Below are 22,539 nucleotides of genomic sequence, written 5' to 3'. Positions count from 1 at the left end.
AATGGAAACAAGTAGACTGTATACACAAAAGGCTAGATAAGCAAATTGTGTTACACCACATAACAGTATACTACTCCTCAATAAAAGAGAGCAAACTGTACCCCAAAAAGGATGAATCTTAAAAACATGGCGCTGAATATTAGAAGCTCACTAGGCACAAAAGAACATGTACTGTGTCATTCCATGTATTCTAGAATAGGTAAAATGAACCTATAGTATCAGAAAGCACATCAGTGGTTGCTTGGAGTTGGGAAGCAAGAGAGCGGATTACCTGAAAAGTGGCATTTCTATATATTAATTCCAAGGTTGTTATTTGGTGTATAAATTCATGAACAGCACACTTTATGGTGTATGTAAATTAGACCTCAATGAAGTTGAATTTTTAAAAGGTGATGACATAACACGAATTGAACTTATATAAAACTAAAGAGATCAAAATAATGTGGTATTGGTACAAACAGACACAAAGAGATGGATACGAAAATAAATTATAAAAATGGACTTAAGTTTGCAATAGTTAAGAATTTAGAATGTGTCTGTTTTGGTATTTCAAATCAGGTTAGGGGAAAATAATTTATTCTTAAATGATGTTGAGTCGAGTGACTATTCAAAATATAAAATAAAATTAGAGGCTTATCTATTACCATTTACACCAACTAAATTTGCCATAGATTAAAGAGTTAAGTCTATACAAAAGAAAATGGCCCAGCAGTAGATGGGGACCAGGGTCTGAGGGCACAGAGTAGAGAGACGTGGTAGCCATGCCTGAGCCTGGAGAACCCGGCTGGGTCACTCCTGGCTTGGACACCAGCCCTGGGGAAGCGTAAGGTCCTGGAGATGTCTCAGCCTTGTGACCATCAATGGCATTCCAAGGCTTCCTTGCCTCAAGCCCTAAGGCTAGAAACGACCTGGAGCCCCCTTTTCAGGCTGGTTCAACTTCCTGTCCCAGCACTGTGGCTCAATTCTCCAATCTGCAAAATGGCATGACAGTGGTGCACTTTCTGACTTGAAGGTTTGTGGGGAGGACCACATGACACACCACATGGGAACTGCCCTGGACAGTAGTTAACACTTAGGAGAACCAGGCCTGGGAAAGGAGCTGGGGACGTTGGCTCTGTGGGAGAAAGCAGATGTCCTACATCATCAGCCCTCCCATGACTGCTCCACTTGTCTTGTGTCCTGCCAGCAAGTGACTGGGGAGGAGCCACAGATGAGAGGCAGCTGAAAGCGAGTGACAAAAGGGCAGAGACTGGTGTCTCAGCCCCACCCTGAGTTGACTGAGGCACCCCAGAGAGCAGCGGCCCATGCAGCTCACTCCAGTTCCCTGGACTTGGGGAAACAGATCCTTGGGGCCCTTCCTGACCATCCACTGGAGGTGCTGAGTCACTCTCACAGTCTCTGAGCAGAAGTCCCAGGTGAGCTCACTGGCCCCCAGTCATGAAGAACTCATCAGATTCCAGAAGATGTTTGCGTTCTCTTTGTTTCCCCTGAGTCTCCTGGGGAGATGTGGATTAAGCTGAATTAAGAGACAGGTGATGATCACACGTGTTGGGTGCTTGGGTGGAGTCTCCATGGTAACAGAGCCATCTGGCTTTCTTGCCTGGCACCAGGCCTTATGACTTCATGATGGAATCTTCTCTCAGCAGGCAGAGGGGGATTTGCCAGTGTAAAGAGGAGGCTGGGAGGAAGAGGCCTGCTGAAGGAGGCTTTGGCTTTTCAGCCAGAGTTTGACAATTAGGCTTCATCATGTCACGATGCGGTGCTACTGCTGACCCCAAAACAGGATGCCGGAAGTGGCGCTCACTAGAGACTGTGAGTGGCATTGTGCACCTGCTGTCTTGCTGAGGCCTCCCAGGGGAGCTCCGAGATCACCTGGCCTCCTTCAATCCAGGACTCACTGTTGAAGTGGAGCCGGGGCCCTGGCAGGAAAGAATGCGCTGTGGGAGGGCCGCTGGTCCACCACAGGGAGTCTGTGCTGTCCAGTGCCCACTGGATGGCAAGAAGGGTAGGGCCTTAAGTGAGCCCCCCTACACACACAGAGTGAACCTCAGCCATGGCAATGGGCCTCTCTCCCCAAGCTGCTCACAGGGTGGTGCTGGGAGAGCCCTCAAGCCTGTGCCAAATCCCTTTATCCCCACAAATGAGCCATCCAGCAAACCTACACGAGTTAGTGTCCTAGGGCTGCCAGAACAAATTAACACAAACTTGGTAGCTTAAAACAACACACATTTATTCTCTCACAGTTCTGAAGCCCAGAATTTCAAAATCAAGGTGTTGGCAGAGTTGTTTTCTTCTTGGGGGCTCAGCAGGGAATCTGTTCCTTCATGCCTCCCTCCTAGCTTCCCGTGATGACGCAATTCTTTTTTTTTTTTTTTTTTTTTTTTGAGACGGAGTCTCGCTCTGTCGCCCAGGCTGGAGTGCAGTGGCGCAATCTCGGCTCACTGCAAGCTCCCCCTCCCGGGTTCACGCCATTCTCCTGCCTCAGCCTCTCCGAGTAGCTGGGACTACAGGCGCCCGCCACCACGCCCGGCTAATTTTTTCTATTTTTTAGTAGAGACGGGGTTTCACCATGGTCTCGATCTCCTGACCTCATGATCCGCCCGCCTCGGCCTCCCAAAGTGCTGGGATTACAAGCGTGAGCCACCGCGCCCGGCGGTGATGCAATTCTTGATGTGCCTTGGTTTGCGGCAGCATCATTCCAATAGCTTCCTCCATCGTCACATGACATTCTTCCTGTGTGTCTGCATCCAAATTTCCCTCATAGGGACAAGTCATTGGATTTAGGGCCCCCCGACCCAGTGTGACCTCATCTTAACTTGATTGCATCTGCAAAGATCCCATTTCCAAATAAGGTCACATCCACAAGTGCCAGGGCTTAAGACTTGAACGTGTCCTATGGGGGACACACAACAACATATAATTCACAGCTTCAGAGTGGGTCAGACCTGGGTTCTGCCATTTAGCCTATCCCGTCTCCTTGGCACAGTGAGGTTGGAAAGGCAAGTCTATCCTGGTGGGCTTCCTAAGGATTACCTGAGAGAGGGGACCACAGAGCTCTGTGGAGTGTTTGGGAATGGTAGAAACTCAGCGAAGATGGCTCCGAGCTGGGTCTCTCGGACTTGGAGGAGGGGGCCTGGTTCCTGCTCACCAGAAGCTGGCAGTCTATGGGCCAGTAGGCACTTACCAAGGGGTCCGGCTTAGGACAGGGACCTCAGTGGTCAGGCTGCCTGCAGGGAGTTGGGGGAGAGTATGGACCACAAGAGCATGTGTCAGGGGCAGGGACTCAAGGCCCAAGGGCTAGGGTGGGAATCAGAAAGGCCAGGGTGGGAGTCAGGAAGGCTGGGGGCTAAGCCACCGTAGGTTCTTCCATGGGACCGGAGTCCACAAATGGAACAGCCTGGGTACTTGCTCAGGATCAAATGGACCCCTTGCCATGTTCCTGATGGGCTCCAGGTCTGGCATAGTCAATGTGGGAATGAGCTGGCTTTTCACTATCTGGTACTCTGGGCCATGTGTCCCCTCTGGGCCTGGGAAGTAATTCCTCATTCTGCTTCTCCACCCTCTCCCCAAGATGCGACTTCTCCCTCCTATCACCATGGAGTCTGATAAAGACTTCGTCCCTGGCCAAGGTGCTCTCTTTTTGTCTACCTCTTTCCTTCCCTCCCACCCTTCTTTCCTTTCTTCCAATACTTGGTATCTACCATATGCCAGGGTTTTTCTAGGCCTTCGGGACACAGAAGTGATCTGGACAGATGGGCCTTGCCTTGGTGGAATTTGTAACTTACAGGATGAGAGATATTAATCAAGAAACCACACAGTCAAATATTCCACAGCAGAGGAATGGGTGCTCTGAACGAGGGGTATGAGGGCGGCGGCAGCAGTCATGAAGAAGGTGATGCCACTAAGCCAGGGACATAAGGGAAGTGACCTTAGCCAAGCACTGAGGAAGTCACCACCCAGGAGAAAGGAGAGGGAAGAGACTCTGGGCAGAAGCATTAGCCCATGCAGAGCCCCCATGGCGGGAGGATGCTTGGGGAGTTAGATAGACCAAGAGAAGGCCTGTGTGGCTGGACTAGACAGAGTGAAGGGACTATGAGTTGGATTGAGAGCCAGCAGACTAGTTGAAAAAGTGTCAATTGAGTGTCTGTTATGAACATGAGGCACCAGACAGATAAGACCACCCCACACGTGGAGAAGGCCGACCACACAGCCCAGGAAGAGCATTCCAGTGATGAAATGATCTGGAGTCACCCTGCAGGGAGGCTGGGGCTGGGAAGGCTCTTCTGAGCTGAGAGTCCAGGAGCAGATCTTGGCACAGGCTCTAAGGGAAGGCCAAGTTTGGTATGACTTAGGAATGGCAAGAAGGCCTGTGTGCTTGAGCAATCTAACCATGGTTGTGGCCCACTGCTGGGTTTTCACAGAGGAGAGCCACGGTCAGGTTTGGCCTTTGTAAGACCCCTCTGGCCTCCAATGTAGGCAGGGACTGGGGACAGAGCTGGTGTGGTTAGGAATTCAGGGTGCAGTAACAGATGGAACGTCCTTCTCTTCTCAGATGTGTCAGAAGAACTGTGACGCTGAATCCGGTGCTCCAACCTCTCCTAGCCTCCTGGAGGAGGATGACCCAGGGCCCCTGTCCTCCCAACAGCAGGCCACCAGTTCAAGGGACAAGAAGCCCCTAAGCTCCCTCCACCTTTCACATAGAGCCCAGGTGGCCTTGGAGTACCTGCCTTTCTTCTGCACCTATGGGTGCCTCCTGGAAGAGGAGGGGTTGGTCCTGCAGCCCGAGACATGGCTCCAGGAGGACTCAGAACTGCTCAGTGGGTTCTTCCCTTACTACCGCTCTGAGGAGGAGAGTTTGCCCAGCCTGGCCCTTCCTGGCTGGTCACACAGGGGCTCCCAAGATCTGCCCACTGAGAAGGAGGCACAGGCTGGCAGCTTCTGCAGGACAACGGTCAGGGACGAATGCTCTGTGAGTTGAGGAGGCCATAGAGGGTGGGGGGAGCAGCACCAGGCCCCCGCATCCTTCAAACCTCTCTGTCCTGGGGCCCAGACTCTAACAGGCCCCTGGACAGGTCCCTCTCAGGCTGCTGCAGCTCTTGGAGCAAGGTGTCACTGGTTGGGAGCACAGAGACTGCAGGAAGACTGTCCTGTTCAAGCCCAGCTTGACCACCTGCTAGGAGAGCGGCCTGGGGAAGGTGGTTTCCTTATAAAAGAGAGAACAGCAGCAGCAATGATAGAGCCATTGTGAGAATTACATACAACCACATACCTAAGGTGCTAAGTGTGGTGGTGAGCTCACAGAAACATTTATTTGGTCCTTATGACTTGCTAGGCTCTCAGACAAATGTTTCATTAGCATCCTCTCATTTAATTCTAATAGTAATCCTATAAGATAAGCCGTACTATTATTCCCATTTTATGAATGAGAAAATGAGTCTCAGAGAAGTTAAGTGACTTGGCCAAGGGCACACAGCTAGCAAGTAGCGAACCTGGGATTTGACCTGAAGCTTGTGATCTATAACATTCCTAATCACCACCATGCAGCTGGGCACTGTGGCCCATGACTGCAAAGAAAGAGGAGGCAAGGCAGGTGGGTTTTAATCCCAGACGCACCCCTCCCAGCAGGGTGCCCTTGGATGGGTGAGTGACATCGCTGAGTGCTTCCTGGGCTGTAGAGCACACGTGGGCCTGTCCTCTTCTGGGACTACCACTGCGGTGTTGCAGGCACAGGCTGGTCCCGGGTATCTGGGCCTGAACCTGGGAGGTGGGCTTGCATCAGGCTGACCCTCCTGTTCCTTCGTACCCAGGCTGTCTCGGCACACTCCGACCTCATCTCTGGGTCCCCACACTCACTGGCCTGCTGCCCCGTCCTGCAGGTCTCTGCAGGGTTCCCCCATGACAGTGACCGGGATGCCCCTCTCTCCAGGGACCATGGTCTTTATGCCCCAGGATTTGTGCATACTACAGAACCCCTGAGGAGGGGCTACACACTAGCCCTGGGCCTCCTGCCTCTCCATCTGGGATCCAGGGGCCCTCAGGGTCTGCCCAGGGCTGGTGCAGTCACACCACGGGGAAGCCAGAGCTGACTGCAGCGGAAGCCACTGGAGAGCAGGCCCCCAGCACCCACCGACCATCGAGGGATGAAGGTGATTCGGGGGAGGCTCACAGAGGTCAGTCAGTTTGCCCTGGGACCAGAGCTGGCCTGGGACCCTGGCACTCACGCCTGTATTCTCTCCGTCTCAGTGCCCAATGACCATGGATGAGAGGCATCCTACCCCCCTTGCCCAGCAGAGCCAGCAGGAAGAACCCAACCCTTGGCAGATTCTCCCAGCCCCTCTCAGCCCACCAGGCTGCTCCCTGCCAGCATGAGGTGTCCCACTCCGCAGGCCTAGGGTTTGCCTTTCTCCTCAAGCAGCAGAGGGGAGAAACTCAGCCTGTGCCCCACGTTCAGCCACTCCACCCCCAGGAAGAGACCCATCCCGCCCTAGGCTGCCACCTTCCTGTTCTCCTAGCTGGAAAAACTGCCACATGAGAATTGAACAGCCACACCAAAAGTGGCTTTGGAGAGAAGTGTCCATCTTTCCAGCACTCTGACCTCAGACCATTCCTTTTGTAGCCTGACCCAAGCTCAGACAGAGGAAGCAGGAGCCACCTGAACAACTGAAGGGTGCAGACACCCAGAAGCTGGTTTTGTAAATAAATCATGCACCTTGGAGCTGGTGCACTAATTGGATGCTTTGGAGTAATACTTGCAGCTTCCATTTATTAAGCATTTACTTGGTATTAGGCACTTTACAGAGATCATCTCCATAATCATTGGGTGTAGACACTGGTGTCATCTCCATTCTGCAGCTGAGTAAACAGGCTAAGAGATGTTACATAGGGTGCCCGAGCTCACACAGCTAGCAGACAACCAGGAACAGTGGAGCTGGGATTCACACCAGCTCTGTCTGACCTCGGGCAAAGTGCTTATGCACTTCCTTGCTACATTCTTCCTCAGTGGGTCTATGCATAGCAAGAAATGAGCCAGGTGCTCCCCTAGACCCAGGCCTCCCCTAGACCCATCTCGTTCTCTCTTTTTCCTCATTGCCTCTGTACCTTTCCTTCCCCTGCCCCTGCCCTTGGGTAGAGCGGGTAAGGATGGGGACTCTGCATGTGTCTGCCAGGCCCTACCTCCTTGGACCTTGTGGACCTGTTTTCTGGTGCTCCAGCCCAACCTCCAACCCCAGGCCACCTGGCGCATGGCTGAAGCACACTGGGATTTTGAGAGTATGTGCTCATCCCACCTACTCCGGGACCAGACACTTAGATGCTGATTCCTGTTTGAAACTCCTTTAGTGCCAGCCACACTGGCATGTCCCACGTTCACAGCCTCTCTGTTCCGTGGCGCTGGTTTTGTGTCTCCTCCCCGGGTGTGGGTTCTTTGTTTGCTTTGACGCTGAAACACCTCTGACCCCTGGATCCCTGCTCCTCCACACAATGGCTGCTTGTCTGGAATGCCCTCGCCTGCTCACTTGCTTCCTGAGGATGAGGACTTTGAGAAGGAGAGAGAAATCAATCGGTCACACTAGAGTTACATCAAAGAAATTCTTTTTAGAAAATCTATATTTTACTATTTCCAAGGCACTCCTATGACTTCCCACTGGGTTTGGGGATTCGGGGTTTGGAGTATAATGGGAGTATGAAGAAATAAAGGTACCTTTGCCAGGAAAACTCAGCTTTGTTCTTGGGGTGAGGCAATTGGACTGTTCTCTTTATTTTCCACAGGGCTGGAAAACTCTTCCCTACTCCCCTTGCATTCTCCCACCTGGCACTGCTCAGGCGGTTCCCTCTGCCTCTGCGCCCTTCTCCACTACTCAAAACTTAGCTTGTCTTTTTAGTTCCAGCTCAAATGCTGCTCCTTCCCAAGACTTCTGGGTTCTGCCCTCCAAATTTCCTATGGTCCTTCCTGGCCTCTATTTGAGGTCAGGCCTGATGTGAGGTTTATGGGTCTCCCCCAGCCCAGCAGCTGACGTTTGATGAGTGCATGACAGAGGAGACCGCCACATGGCAGAAGATGGAGTAGGCTGTCCCCAAACACTGGCTCTTCTGTCACTGTCAGCACTCAAACTCCTCCGAGTCCCAGGAAGTTTAGCATATAGCAGGTGCACAGCCAGGCTTTCAGATAGGAACTTGACAGCAGCAGGCAGCAGTGGCTCCTCCTACACGCCCACAGAAACCCCTTGATTCCAAACCTCTCCAGCCTGGGCTACCTGGTCCACTGACCTGCCTGGCCTTCAGTCAGACGGACAGCAGCATTTCCTGTTCTCAGATGTCCACAGAGCCAGCCTCAACCCGCAGGTTGACTCTGATGGAAAGGAAAAGGAGCACATACGATTTTCAAGCAGATATCACCGTGGCCCAGAATTTCAGACTTCTGTGGACCCACAGGACCTGTCAGGGAAGGAAGGACGGAGGGCAGCCCAGGGCACTGGGATGGTATTGGGGAAGAGATGTTTTCCCTCTGATTCAACTGTTGCAGGAGTCCTATGAATGTGACACAGTTGGACAGTGTTAGTACCATCACACTGATAGTGGAGAAACTGAGGCAGAGAAGTTAGGGCATTTATGCAGAGGGGTGGGGGTGGAGGCAAGGGTCTTTGGGAAAGTCACTTCTACTTCCCGAGTCTTGGCCAGGAGGCAGCACTTTTTTTAAATAGCATGGACCCTGGGGTCAAACAGCAGGTGTGACTTCATCATCCTCCACTGACTGCTGTGTGGCTTTAGAGAAACTGCTTGATCTCCCTGGGCCTCATTCTTCTCACCTACCCAAGGAGGACTTGCCTCAGAGAATTCAACAAGATGGTGTAAACAGAGCATGCAGCACTGGGCCAGCTCGGAGCCCTGAGGTGGAAGAAAGCCTGGGACATTCAAGGCTTCGATAGATGTACACAGGTACAGAGACTGGGGTGTCACCTCCCATCCAAGCACACAGCAAACACCTCAGATGGGTTCTCATCAAGCTCCTCAGAGGTTGGCTGTGGCACCTCAGACTCCACTCTGAGCCTCCTGGACCAGCATCTCCTCCACGGCCCACACATATACTGAGTGTGGCTCTCTGCCAGCCAGTGCCAGGGAAACCGGGTCAGGAAACGATCCAGAACGGGCAGCCACGCTTGTCTTTTCCGCCCGAGAGCCTCAAGTGCTGTGCAGCAGCGCCCTCTCCTGGCGCATCTTGATGAGACCTCCGCAGCTGATATCCCTGTGGCCAAGAATTTCAGACTTCTGCGGACACCACCTAAGAGGAGATGGTTCTTACCTTCCAAAAAATAGAGGAAGAATTAAGGCCTGGACTTTCCCAAGATGCCCAGAGAGGCAGCAGCAGCACTGGGACCAGAGCCCAGGCAGCCTAGCCTTCCCGCCAGCTGCTTCACCTCCTCACTTCACAGCCACTTACCTCTGTTTCTTGACTGCCAGCCTCAAGCTGAATAGGTGATGGGCCAGATTCAGTCTGCACATAGCTTCTCGAAGTGCCATCACCAAAGGAAGAAATCCTGCTCCCAATGAGAAGCTCGAAAATCGTGTGCTCCTTTTCCTTCCCATCAGAGTCAGGGAGGGAGCTCAGAGCTCCCACTGTCTGAGGCCAGTGCAGGAACGATGCAGCTGGGGCAAACACTCAAAGAAAGACAGCACAAGCCTGCGGTCCTGTTTCATTAATCCTTTGAACTCAGTCCTGAGTAATTGCTGTCTGCCTGCTCTGTGGCAGAGCCCGAGAATGTCATGGTGGCAGATAGGTCAGACGGGTCCTATCTACCTTCCTGGAGCAACCAAGCATTGCACAAGGACCGAGCGGCATGCTGAGAGTTGGAAAAAGAAGCAGGGGTGCCTTGAGAGAGGGCAACGAGGTCTTGACCTCCCATGAGGGGCTTGGGGAGGCCTCCTTATGCAGAAGACGCTTTGGCATAGATCTGGAGGAGGTAGGAGTTGGCTATGAGAAGGGCAGGGAAAGGGAGCTGCAGGCAGAGGAAGTGATCAGTGCAAAAGCTCTGTGGGGGAAATGTGGCTGGTACCTTTGAGGGCCTGAAAGAAGCCGGGCTTCTGTGATGCTCCAGGAAAGCCCAGGGGGAGTCCTCATACCCGGGAGTGATGTGGCCACCTCTTCAGCTCTGTCTTGTACCCAGACACCCTCCTTGTCTGCCAGCCACCGGCAGGACCTTCAGACTTTTCCCCATGTCTCCCCATTTAAGGCCCAGGTGACTGAGCAGTGACTGCCCATCAGGCCTGCGCCAGGCTCTGCAGGTCCAGTGCAGAATGAGGCAGTACCCTATTCTCAGTGGGCTCACAGTCTGGATGGGAAACAATCAACCATTGAGTCTGACAGCAGTGATACAGATATGCTCAGAATATTCAGGAAACACAGCTGAGAGCTAGCAGATCCCATGTGGCATAGGGTGATGAGGAAGGCCTTCAAGGAAGGCCTGTCAGGAGGTGACAGCTGAGCTGAGTCTTAAAGAAGAAGGGGGCAGGGGTTGGGCACGGGTTAGCCAGGGGAGGAGGGAGAGGGTATTCCTCGCAAGGGAATAGCACGTGCACAGTCACACACATGCACAGAATGTGAGACGCTGAGGTACAAAGTGGAAAAGCAGCCAGACCTAGTCCCACTGATCTACACACATCATACTGGGGAATTGGAATTTATGCTCAAGATCACAGAAAGTCATCAAAGTTCACTAAACTGAGCAGATTCAAGGTTTCAGAAGCTCACTGGGGCAGCAGCTGGAAGGTGGACACAGGACTGGGGCAGAGGGACCCAGGAACCCGTGTCCACCGTGATCCAGGCAGGGCAGTGGCACAGGGCTGGGCTAGCCACATTCAGAGACACCAATGAGGGGATGGACATCATTGAGGGGATGGACACTCGGGACTTTGTGGCTGGTGGGATAAGACCTTGGGAGAGAGAAATGGAGGATGGCATCCAAGGTTCTGTTTTGGGTGGCCACTGGGTGGAGGTGTGTTTCTCTAAGTTGAAGAGACACTGGAGGAGGAAGAAAGAGTTCATCGAGGGATGTGCTAAGATGACCTGAGCCACCCAGGTGGAGGTGTTGAGTAGAGGGATGTCGACTCAGAAGCAAGGTGTGGGGGTTATACGCTGAGAGATGGGAGGTACGGGTGGGTGAGGGTCCAGATGGGGCCCTGAGGAATCCACACCTAAGCATGAGAAGGGGCCACAGCACCAGGGAAGAAGATGAGAACAGCTGGAGAAGCAGGAGGAAAGCTGGGTGAGGGCAGGAATCTGGAAGCAGAGGGGAGCAGGCGGCATGGGCAGTGCCTTCACTGCAGCAGGTCAGGCGTGCACAGCTGGCCCAGGCCTTTGCTGCCCGAGTGTGGCAGGTGGACCCAGGGAGGGGATTGTTGGCTTGCCTGAGAGAGTGGTTGGGGAGGTGGGAGCTGTGGGGCTGTGTAGACTAAAGGTGTAGCCAGGAGACTCCAAGTTTGGAGAGCCTTCCCTGATTCCTTCCTGGAGAACAATGGACTCCCTCTCCAGTGCTCTTACAGCCACCTCTGTGTAGCATCTCAGATGGATTGTCTCCTCTCAAACAGAGACTTTCCCCAAAGCAAGGCACTAGCACAGACTGATGCTCAGGAAATTGCTGTGGCCTGAAAGGGTAAATAAGAAATGGGGAGTGGGCCACTGGTTAACAAATGCTAGCAGCATAGCCCATCTGCATGTCCCGCTACAGAGGAAAGTGCTCTGAGAGGTCATCATCGGGGAAGGAACTGAGGGAGAAAGAAAATGGGGTTGCTTTCTGGCCCTAGTCACGCAGGGAGTGGATCTCTGTGGAGTTTCTTTCTCTGTGTAATGGCCAGTAGCTGCCCTGCTCTCTCCCGAGTGTAGAATGCAAATGTGAATGGCAGCACACTGCAAATGGTGCTCTGAAGTGCAAAGGCCAGGAAGAAGGGATGGTTTAGATCCTGGCCACGGAGCCAGCATTCCACCTGGGCTCATAGCCCTGTGGTCTGGGATTCTCCAGGCCTGGCCATGGTTGCTGGTAAACCTAGGGTCCTCCCCTCACTTCCCTGGGTGATGCGCCCCATGGGCAGGTTTGTGGCATGCATTTGGGAATGGAGTGTAGTAATTCATTTTGGAAAGCAACCCACTCCTTCTGCTCTGCTCCAGCTCGTTAGTCGTTCAAGCAGCAGCTTTCTGGGCCTGGGAAGCCATCCTGGGGCTGCCAGGGACACTGCCTGCCAACTTAAGACCTCCTCAATTGGTGCTGACACAGGACTGAGGGGATGACAATCTGCCTGGCACCCCTTAGGTGGTCTTCCAAAGGAGTGGGCTTTGAGAATTGGCAGGCTTTCCACTTGTGGATGCATTCCAACGGTGAACTCACTAAAAGGCCACTCTTCAGAGACCTGCATTTCTCATAGCAGCCCTAGGCATATATCCCGGGCATGGCAGGGCACAGCTTGGGGTTGATGCTGATGGCAACTCTGAAGCCTCAAGACTGAGTGGGTCACCATATGCAGCAGGAAGCTGAGGTGCGGGAATGGGGTGTGATGCTTCCACTCCTCCCTGGAACTTTGCAATACTTCCCCACCCAGGCTGGCGACTCCATCCGGGGCTGTCCTCTTCTGATACAGGTCCACTCTCTGTGTGCCGGGGCAGGGGAGGGAGTGATGCTGCAGGAAGGTCCCTTCACCTCCAAGTCCCCACTCCTCAGTGGACAGGGCTTTGTAGGATCAAGCTTCGGTGGTCAGGCTCTGTCTTGCTTTGGAAGAAGGAGGTCTGGCTGGCTGTCACTGCATATTAACCTGGATGACGTGACATGGATATGCCCAGTGGGACAAGAGCAGGCCCAGCAGAGGCCCCTTCTTCCTGACCATACCATTTGCCATTCTTGTCAACCTTGGGGTGTTTTGGCTGAGACCCACAGCTGAGTCCCTGCTGGAAACTAGCAGAACGCTGGGGGGCTTCGAGACTTCTTAGGAGGGGAGGAAAGAAACTCTCATTGAAATCGAAAGCCTCTCCGCACAGCAGGCCACTTCTCCAGTGAGCAGGGACCCCTGCCCTGGGGCCTGGCTGAATGTAGGGTCTGCCTACAGAGAGGGAGTTTGAGGTAGAGAGCACCACCTCTGCCTTCTGTTGGCCCAGGGAGGACAGTGTAGGCTGAGCCAGGGCCAGGCAGGGAGCTGGGCCCCTAGAGAGCTGTAGCTGAAAGTTAGACATGACCCTGAACCACCAGGTGCTTGCTCTAGGCACGGGGTACTGAGTGGGACATGGCTGAGATGAACAAAAAGGGATCACTGCCCACAGTTGGGATGGGAGAGAGTCCACCGCTGATTGGAATCAGCATTGTCAGCACAGCACAGCACAGGGAGATATGAGCATTGCCATCTCTGGATGGGCGGCTGGCACTTTCACTTCAAAGGCGCTGAGGCACTGAAGTTGGCAAGGAAGAGGATAACCCGGAGAAGGGAGGACTAAGAATTTCACTTGATGACCCTTGCCTCTTTGGGTCTGGGATGAGCCGCGCGGAGCGCACCCTTATCCATCGGGAGTGCTGTGCCTTTAAGGTCCACTGGGGGCGTGATGTCAGCCGCCGTCCGGCACTTGGAGAGGTGAGCGCGGCAGCCCGCGCAGCCGGTGACTCGGGTACTGGGTTTGGAGTAGGACCTGCGGCGTGCTCGAGACTCCGACTTCGGTCGTGCAGGGCGCTCGCGCCCGCGGGCCATGCCCCACTGACTCTAAGTGGGCACTGCCCCGGCTCCGGGAGGGCGAGACCGAGCACTGGCCATGGGAAGCTTCCAGCTGGAAGACTTTGCGGCGGGCTGGATCGGAGGTGAGTGTGCTTACTGGGGACCCCCGGTCAGAGCGAGCAAGCCTGGCGGAGTTTGCCTCTGTGCTCTGAGGAAACTTTGCGCCTCTGTGCGCTGCCATCCCGCTCCCCGTTGCGCGCGCAGCCTGCTTTGGGGCGTGCCTGGCCCCGAGATCCCCCTGGTGGTCTTGCAGTTGCCAGGGCTAAATTCTGAGAGCTTCACAGCGATTCGGACTGAGCTGATTTGCTCGTTAAGTTAGGATCCGTGGGACTTGATGAGGTAATGATTAAACAGCTCGTCAAAGCCCACAGCCAACGGAGGCTCCTGGCGGCTCACACACCCTTCAGTGACCTGGTGCACACCTGAATTACGGACGTGGCTGGCGGGGAACTTTTGTATGAGGGTAGCGCTTGGCTGCTGACCCCGGGGCGCAGGGTGGTGGGGAGCCAGGCTTCTTCGAGATCAGGCCGGCCCAAGGAGGCGTCCCGACTGGAGGGAGCAGAGCTCTCACAAAAGGGAGCGGAGCGCCGGCTGCAGGTGCCCATTGCCAGGCTGCGAGGCACACTTACTGCCTTCAGCCGCCGCCAACCGTCAGCCATCGCCTACCTCCAAGGCCCCTTCTCCGGGCACTGTTGGGTCTGCTGGTCCCTTCGCCACAGCTCCCGAAGCCACTCTTTTACTGGGCCTGGGATGGGTTGCCTGGGCGAGAGTTGCATTCATTTCCATGATTCTCCATTTTTCTTTCCAATTGGTCTATCCCTCTTTTCTCAGCTATTAGGAAAGGGGGAAGTTTGAGGGACTTTGCTAATTGTAAAACAACAACAACAACAACAACAACAACAACAACAAAACTCTTTCTTTGGACCTATCTAAAAGGGTTATCCTAAAAGGGATGTTGGCAAACGTAGCCCCTCACCAAAGGGGAAAAAAAAATAAGATGAAAAGAACAAACAAACCAGATTGGATCCCAACTCCTCCCCTCCTACCTAGCAGGAGACCACCTCTCTCCCCCGACCGGTGGCTGCAGGGCCCTGCTTCACACCTTCCTGAGCAGAGGTGGCTCCTTTCACCTTGAGTAAGTCTGTTGGCACAGATGCCCTTGGGTGGGGCTGAGACCCGCCTCTCCTAACTTTCCCAGTCAGGGGGCTGCAGCCTGAGGCCCCCTGGGCATATCCAGGCCCTTTTTGACAGGACAATTATTCCACCATTCAGCAGGGCAGGCAGAGGGAGGAGACACTTCCGTGGGCTGCCCCTTAAATAAGCAGACCACCTTCAGCAGGGATGCAAATGGCTTGGTTTGAGAAATGCCCTGGAAGGTAGGGCTGAGTCAGAGTAGTTCCAAGACTCTGATACCCCTCCCCACCCCCAAACGTGATAACACGTGAACCCTCCCCAACTCACAGCAAGTAGGGCATTTTTGTGCTTTATTCTGGTATTGTCCTTTGGTGATGTTATTGAAAGTAATGGCAAAAATCGCAATTACTTTTGCACCAAACTAATAACATGCCTTTTTTTTTTGGCTTCCATGAAATGATGGTAACTGTTTACTACACTTGAATACTTATTAGGTACCAGGTATTGTTTAAGTGCTATATGTATTCTTTTAAAACAATTTTATCAAGGTTTATTTTACATATTATAAAATTCACCCATTTCAAATGTACAATTCAATGTCTTTTAGTAATTTTACAGAGAGGTGCAACCATCACCATAAATTTGTTTTAGAATATTTTCATCCCCCAGTAAGATCCCTCATTTGAAGTTGAATGCTGTTCCCTCTCCTTAATCTCCTTTCTGTAAATTTGCCTTTCCTGGATATGTTATGTCAATTGAATCTTGCAATATGTGATCTCTTGTGTCAGTTTATGTATAGTTCTTTAATTATTATAACAACCCCAAAGAGGTAGGTACCGTTGCATCCTTATTTTACAGATGAGGAAATTGAAATACAGAGAAATTCACCGACTTGCCTAAGACCATGCATCTAGCATTGGCACTAGGATTCCAACCCAGGCTGCCTGGCACCAGAATCTGCCATCTTAATTTCATCTTAACTCTTTCTGAATAACCTTGCATAACAAAATTTTGCCCTTTTTTTGATATTCCCCCCCCCCCCCCACACACACACACACACATACATTTTGTTTGAGATTTTACTGGTTTGTGAAGTGCCAAGGTCTGGAAACCACTGACTTTATAATCCCATTTTTTAAATCTCAAATCCTCTGCTTTCAGATGGGTGGGCTAATAAGTGGAAGGGAGATGTTGGCCCAAGACTGGATCTAAGCCTGCCCTGAGCTGAAGGATGTGTGCACTCACTATGAGGGAAGCCATGGAACCTGAGGACCAGTGCTCCTCCCCCCACTACTGAGAAGGGTTAATTACTGCCATCACCTCTCTGCCTCTGCCCAGTTTAGTAGGTAGGAGGGGATAAGAGGGGACAGGTGGTTCTGGACCCAGGGAATCACTGTTCTGGGATTAGCTGGTTTCTTTGTCCCTGTAAATATCTAATATTCCAGGAGCCCTTAGCGAACTTACCTGGTTAAATCACCTCTACTAACACAGATATTTCCTTCCTCCTCAGTGTTCTTGGGAATTTGTCTTTGAAGAACAGTTTCCCTTTCAATTTCAGTCACCAGCTGCTACAACAAGGCTGATATGGTTTGGCTGTTTCCCCACCCAAATCTCATCTTGAATTGTAGCTCCCATAATTCCACGTGTCATGGGAGGCACCCCTGTGGGAGGTAATTGAATCATGGGTACAGGCTTTCCCATGCTATTCTCATGGTAGTGAATAAGTGTCATGAGATCCAATGGCTTTATAAAGGGGAGTTCCCTACACAAGCTCTCTTTTTCCCTGGCACCATGCAAGATGGGACTTTGCTCCTCTTTAACCTTCTATCATTATTGTGTGGCCTCCCCAGCCATGTAGAACTGTGAGTCAATTAAACCTCTTTCCTTTGTAAATTACCCAGTCTCAGTAATGTCTTTATTAGCAGAATGAGAATGGACTAATACAGTAAGTTGGTACCAGTAGAGTGGGATGTTACTGTAAAGATACCTGAAAATGTGCAAGCAACTTTGGAACTGGGTAACAGGCAGATGTTGGAACAGTTTGAAGGGCTCAGAAGAAGACAGAAAAATGTGGAAAAGTTTGAAACTTCCTAGAGACTTGTTGAATGGTTTTGACCAAAATGCTGATAGCGATATGGACAATGAAGTCCTGGTTGTGATGGTCTCAGATGGAGATGAGGAACTTGTTGGGAACTGGAATAAAGGTGACTCTTGCTATGTTTTAGCAAAGAGACTGGTGACATTTTGCCCCTGCCTTAGAGATCTGTGGAACTTTGAACTTGAGAGAGATGTTTTAGGGTATCTGGTGGAAGAAATTACTAAGCAGCAAAGCATTCAAGAGATGATTTCGGTGCTGCTAAAAGCATTCAGTTTTATGTATTCACAAAGATATGGTTTGGAATTGGAACTTATGTTTAAAAGTGAAGCAGATCATAAAAGCTTGGAAAATTTGCAGCCTAATGATGCAATAGAAAATAAAAACCCATTATCGGGGGAGAAAGTCAAGCCTGCTGCATAAATTTGCATAAGTAACAAGGAGATAAATGTTTGTCACCAAGACAGTGGGGTAAATATCTGCAGGGCATGTCAGAGACCTTGGCGACAGCCCCTCCCATCACAGACCCAGAAGCCTAGGAGGAAAAAATGGTTTCCTGGGCTGGGCCCAGGGCCCCCCTGCTCTGTGCAGCCTAGTGACTTGGTGCTCTGTGTCCCAGCTACTCCAGCCATGGCTAAAAGGGGCCAAGGTACAGCTTGGGCTGTGGCTTCAGAGGGTGCAAGCCCCAAGCCTTGGCAGCTTACACATGGTATTGAGCCTGCGGGTGGATAGAAGTCAAGAACTGAGCTTTGGGAACCTCCATCTAGATTTCAGAGGATGTATGAAAATGCCTGGATGTCCAGGCAGAAGTCTGCTGCAGTTGGCTGCAGGGGTGGGGCCCTCATGGAGAACCTCTGCTAGGGCAGTGTGGATGGGAAATGTAGGGTGGGAGCCCCACACAGAGTCCCCACTGGGGCAATGCCTAGTAGAGCTGTGAGAAGAGAGCCACCATCCTCCAGACCCTAGAATGGTAGATCCACTGACAGCTTGCACCATGCACCTGGAAAAGCCACAGACACTCATTGCCAGCCTCATGGGCATTATAATTTTTTATAAAATTACTTTTAAAAAAAGAAACCCCATTTCCTTTCTCCCTCAGTTCCTTCCCTGATGGTGACCTCTCAGAGCACTTTCCTTTGCAGCGGGGCATGCAGATGAGCTATGTTGATAGCATTTGCTAACTCCTGGGAGACACTCATGCCAGCAGCTGGGAGGAAGGCTGTACTCTGCAAAACCACAGGGGGGAGCTGCCCAAGACCATGGGAACCCACCTCTTGTGTTAGTGTTACCTGGATATGAAACATGGAACAAAGGAGATCATTTCAGAGCTTTAAGATTTGGTTGCCCCACTGGACTTTGGACTTGCATGGAGCCTGTAGCCCCTTTGTTTTGGCCAATTTTTCTCATTTGGAACAGGTGTATTTACCCAATGCTTGTACCCCCATTGTTTCTAGGAAGTAACTTACTTGCTTTTGATTTTACAGGCTTATAAGTGGAAGGGATTTGCCTTATCTCAGATGAGACTTTGGACTGTGGACTTTTGAGTTAATGCTGAAATGAGTTAAGACTTTGGGGCACCGTTGGGAAGGCATGATTTGTTTTGAAATGTGAGGACATGAGATTTGGGAGGGGCCAGGAGTGGAATGATATAGTTTGGCTGTGTCCTCACCCAAATCTCATCTTGAATTGTAGCTCCCATAATGTGTCATGGGAGAGACCCATGTGTCATGGGAAAGACCCAGTGGGAGGTAATTGAATCATGGGGGCAAGTTTTCCTGTGCTGTTCTTGTGGTAGTGAATGAGTCTTGTGAGACCTGATGGCTTTATAAAGGGGTGTTCCCCAAGTTCTCTTTTTGCCTTCTGCCATGTAGGACATGACTTGCTCATCCTTCACCTTCCACCATGATTGTGTGGCCTCCCCAGCCATGTGGAACTATAAGTTGATTAAACTTCTTTCCTTTATAAATTACCCAGGCTTGGGCATGTCTTTGATAGCAGCGTGAGAACAAACTAATATAAAGGGCTTCTTAATCTAAGTGGCCTTGGGGCAGCCTTGGTTCTCTTCAAATTGTACAGGTCTTGTGAGTGTGTGTGTGTATAGGTATTTTTTCTGTGAAAAGATACAGTGTATTCATCACTTTTCCAAAGAGGTCTTCTTTTAAAAAAATTCTATGGTGACATCACTCACATTTGAGCATCCTATAGGTGTCAGGCTCTCTGCTAGGTATTTTATATGCATTACTGAATTTCATTCTTACCATGGAAGCAGGAGGTAGGTGCTGTTATTATTCCCACTCTACACGTGCTAAAAGTGAGACATAGAGAAGTTAAGTAACCCGCAGGTAACTGAAAAGTTTTCAGGTTTTTTCTTTACACATACCCTACCCCGCTTTTTGAGCTGAAATTCATATAATAGAAAATTAACCATTTGAAAGTGTATAATTCAGTGGCGTTTATTACATTCACAACACTGTGCAACCATCACTTCTGTCTAGTTCCAAAACATTTTTCTCATGACCAAAGAAGATGCTGTACGCTTCAAGAGTCACTCCCATTTCCACCTCTTCCCAGTCCTGGCAACCACTAATTTACTTTCTGTCTTTATGGATTTACCTATTCTGGATAATTCATATAGGTAGAGTCATACAATACCTTGCCTTTTGTGTCTGGCCTTTTTAATTTAGCATAATGTTTTGGAGGTGCATCTATGCTGTAGCATGCATCAATAGTTTGTTTATTTTTATTGCCAAACAGTATTCCTCTGTATAAATATCCCATATTTTGTTTATCCATGCACTAGTTGATGGGCATTCATACACCAGTTGATGGGCATTTTTGGCTATTGTGAACAATATTGCTGTGATGTGTGTGTACTTGTAGTTGTTTTAGTATCTGTTTTCTGTTATTGGGTATATATGTAGGAATTGAATTGTTGGGTCAGATTGTAACTTTATGTTTAGCTTTTTTGAGGAATTGCCAAACTGTTTCCACCATGGCTGTACCATTTTACATTTCTACCAGCAATGTACAAGAGTTCCAATTTCTCTCCATCCTGGCCAACAGTTCTTTTCCACTTTTTTTCAATTATAGCTATCCTAGTGTGTGTGAAGAGGACTCTCATTGTGGTTTCAATTTGCATTACCCAAATGACTACAGATGTTGAGCATCTATTCGTGTGTCTGTTGGTCATCTGTATATCATCTTTGGAGAAATGTGTGTGCAAGTCCTTTGCCCATTAAAATTATTTTAGTCAGTTGTAAGAGTTCTTTCTATATATGAATACTAAATCCTTATCAAATACGTGATTCCCACACATTTTCTCCCATTCTGTAGGATGTCTTCACTTTTGTGCGCAGAAGTTTTCAATTTTTATGAATGTTATTATTTCTTGTGTCATGTAGGGAAGTTAGAGATAACCTCCAACCCCCTGTTCTGTCTGGCAGAAAAGGGACTGATGATTCCATGACCCTGCAGTCACAGAAGTTCCAGATAGGAGATTACTTGGACATAGCAATTACCCCTCCAAATCGGGCACCACCTCCTTCAGGGCGCATGAGACCATATTAAATTCTATTTACTATTTCTTGAATTTATTTTTCCGTCAGTTATGTAAAATAAACTTACTCTTTTTCCTCCCCTGATTATTGCCATTAAGCCTTTAAATTCTAAACAAATTATAATGCATCATCTATTTAGGAATTAGATTTGGATGTACTATTGTATGATTACTAATAGAAAGTCTGTATGTTTCAAGCCCTTCTGTAAAATATGAAGAAAATTAACCATATAATTTTCTATTATATTCAGCTGAATATAAAAACCAAATTGACACCAGGCTGATTAACAAGAGAAAAATAACACAGATGTTGTTAGTTTTTCATGACATAGGGATCTTCAAAAGAGAGTGAAGTTGGGAGAAGTGGCCAACGCGAGATCTTTTCATACTTTTTAGACAAAGAGTGATCAATTTGAGAAGAAATGACAGGACAAAGAAAATCTGGCTAGGGTGGTGGAATTTTGCTAGAGGAGTCACTAGGAGATGTGTGGGTGGGGGGTATAAAACAGGTGGAAGACAAGGATTACTTCATTAAGTATGAATTCAGGGCCACTGCAGCCTTCAATTCCGAATCCCAGCTAATAAGGGCTATTTTCTTACCCTAGTATGGAGAGGGTACCCTTCCCACAGGAATCTTTATTGCTTGCTGCATGCAGGAAGAGGCAGGTCAGCTCACCCTTTCAGAAGTTATGATTTCTCAATGTTTTCAACTTGAGATAATCAATGTACCCATCTGCTATATTTTGGTATGGCATGTCTTTCACTCCTTCAGTTGGTTATACACTTGGTATCATATCTAAGAGTCCATTGCAAATCACAGGTCAAGATTTTTTTCTATGTTTTAGTTTAAGAATCTTATAGTTTTGCTCTCCCATTTAGGTCTTTGATCTATTTTGAGTTAATTTTGTATATGGTATGAGGTAGGGGGTCTGTCTCCACTCTTTCACTCTTTTGCCTGTGCATATCCACTTGTCCCAGTCCCTTTGCCTTCTTTTTATGGAGTGATTGCTTGTTTTACTCTATTTTCTCTGCCTTCCTTGGTGCATGGGCCAGTGCCTAGCACATTGGAGCCCACCCACTCCCCCTACCCCAGCAACTGACCATTGACTAAATGAGTGCCTATTTTGTCCCGAGAGCTGGCTGGTGCAGGCCAGGAGTCCAAGGGCGGCTGAGTTACCAGGCATTCTTTTTTGATCCACAGGTGCAGCCAGTGTCATCGTCGGCCACCCTCTGGATACAGTCAAGGTACAGTAGCCATGTTTCCCATTACCTCTTAAAAAGAGGCATGGAGCTGACCTGCCTCTGGGACTATGCCTGCTGTTTCTAATCTCCCAGAGAGTCTTCTGCCCAGGGCAGATGCTCTGTTGCCAGTCCAGGGAGTGTGGGGTGCCAGGAGGTCTGGTTTAGACTCAGAACCCTCAGAGGTCCAGGTAGAACTTTAGAACTAGATTGGAGATGGGAACCTATCATTACCTGATAACGCACACAGGTGTGAGGACTCTGGAGCTGTTGGGACCTTCCTGGCATTGGGATTATCCAAGTCCCTTGTTCTGGGATGTTCCCTAGAAAGGGGAAGGGGCTCATCTCGGATCATACAACAAGTTACAAACTGAGGTGCGAGATGCTGCAAAGGAGCAGTCTTTCACCCCATCCTCACCCCTGCACCCATCCCCAGTGGTGAGCAGAATTTAGAGCTATGCTCTGGGAACGGAGCCATAAATTGTGCCTCCTCACTGCTGACTGGCTTCCAGATCCATTTCTAAAGCTCTGCCTGGATTGTGCACAGAGAGGAGCCTCACAGACCCTTTTCAAATGGCTGCTGCAATGTCCTTTCTCCCCCATCTTGCTCCCTGTATGAAAATGGACCCTCTCCTAGGTCAGGGCCCATCCTCACCCTCTTGATGGGAAGATCAGCCTACATGTTTTAAATATTTGAAGAAACACTTTAAGTAGTAAAGGGGGGCGTTTAGGCTCCCCAGGGGACATCCCAATGCAGGGGGATGGCAGGCAGGAC

The 22,539-nt window shown here is 50.2% G+C and overlaps 2 protein-coding genes across 13 annotated transcripts in view; both read left to right on the top strand.

Moving 5' to 3' along the window:
- The first annotated feature begins 1,606 nt into the window (after nt 1-1,606).
- Nucleotides 1,607-6,733, top strand: LOC129493378 (uncharacterized). 8 transcript variants are annotated; one of them, XR_010114366.1, is made up of 4 exons: nt 1,607-1,666; nt 4,553-4,969; nt 5,808-6,146; nt 6,617-6,733. XR_010114366.1 is itself a non-coding variant. In XM_055299523.2 (4 exons), exons 1-4 carry the CDS (start codon nt 1,747-1,749, stop codon nt 6,619-6,621), a joined length of 708 nt encoding a protein of 235 aa, XP_055155498.1. In that variant the 5' UTR covers nt 1,673-1,746; the 3' UTR covers nt 6,622-6,733. The 8 variants fall into 8 exon arrangements, 3 of the variants coding, with proteins under 3 accessions (XP_055155498.1, XP_055155497.1, XP_055155499.1); XR_008661124.2 differs by having other exon boundaries at nt 1,649-1,812; nt 5,877-6,146; XR_008661121.2 differs by lacking the exon at nt 1,607-1,666 and adding an exon at nt 1,673-1,812.
- A 6,859-nt stretch (nt 6,734-13,592) lies between these two features.
- The window catches only part of SLC25A48 (solute carrier family 25 member 48), a 56,105-nt gene continuing 47,158 nt past the window's right edge, over nt 13,593-22,539 (top strand). For 4 of the 5 annotated variants that reach the window (XM_063612658.1, XM_055299798.2, XM_063612656.1 and 1 more), the window contains exons 1-2: nt 13,622-13,823; nt 21,727-21,770. In XM_063612658.1, coding sequence (XP_063468728.1) covers nt 13,778-13,823; nt 21,727-21,770 — 90 coding nt within the window. In that variant the 5' untranslated portion in view covers nt 13,622-13,777. Of the gene's footprint in view, nt 13,824-21,726; nt 21,771-22,539 lie in introns of all 5 variants that reach the window. The other variant, XM_055299799.2, reaches the window with a different exon arrangement.

This window comes from Symphalangus syndactylus, chromosome 11 (genome assembly GCF_028878055.3).
Source record: "Symphalangus syndactylus isolate Jambi chromosome 11, NHGRI_mSymSyn1-v2.1_pri, whole genome shotgun sequence".
In the NCBI taxonomy this organism is placed as follows: Eukaryota; Metazoa; Chordata; class Mammalia; order Primates; family Hylobatidae; genus Symphalangus; species Symphalangus syndactylus.
Note: the sequence above shows the minus strand (reverse complement) of the source record. Positions and strands in the feature narration are given on the sequence as shown.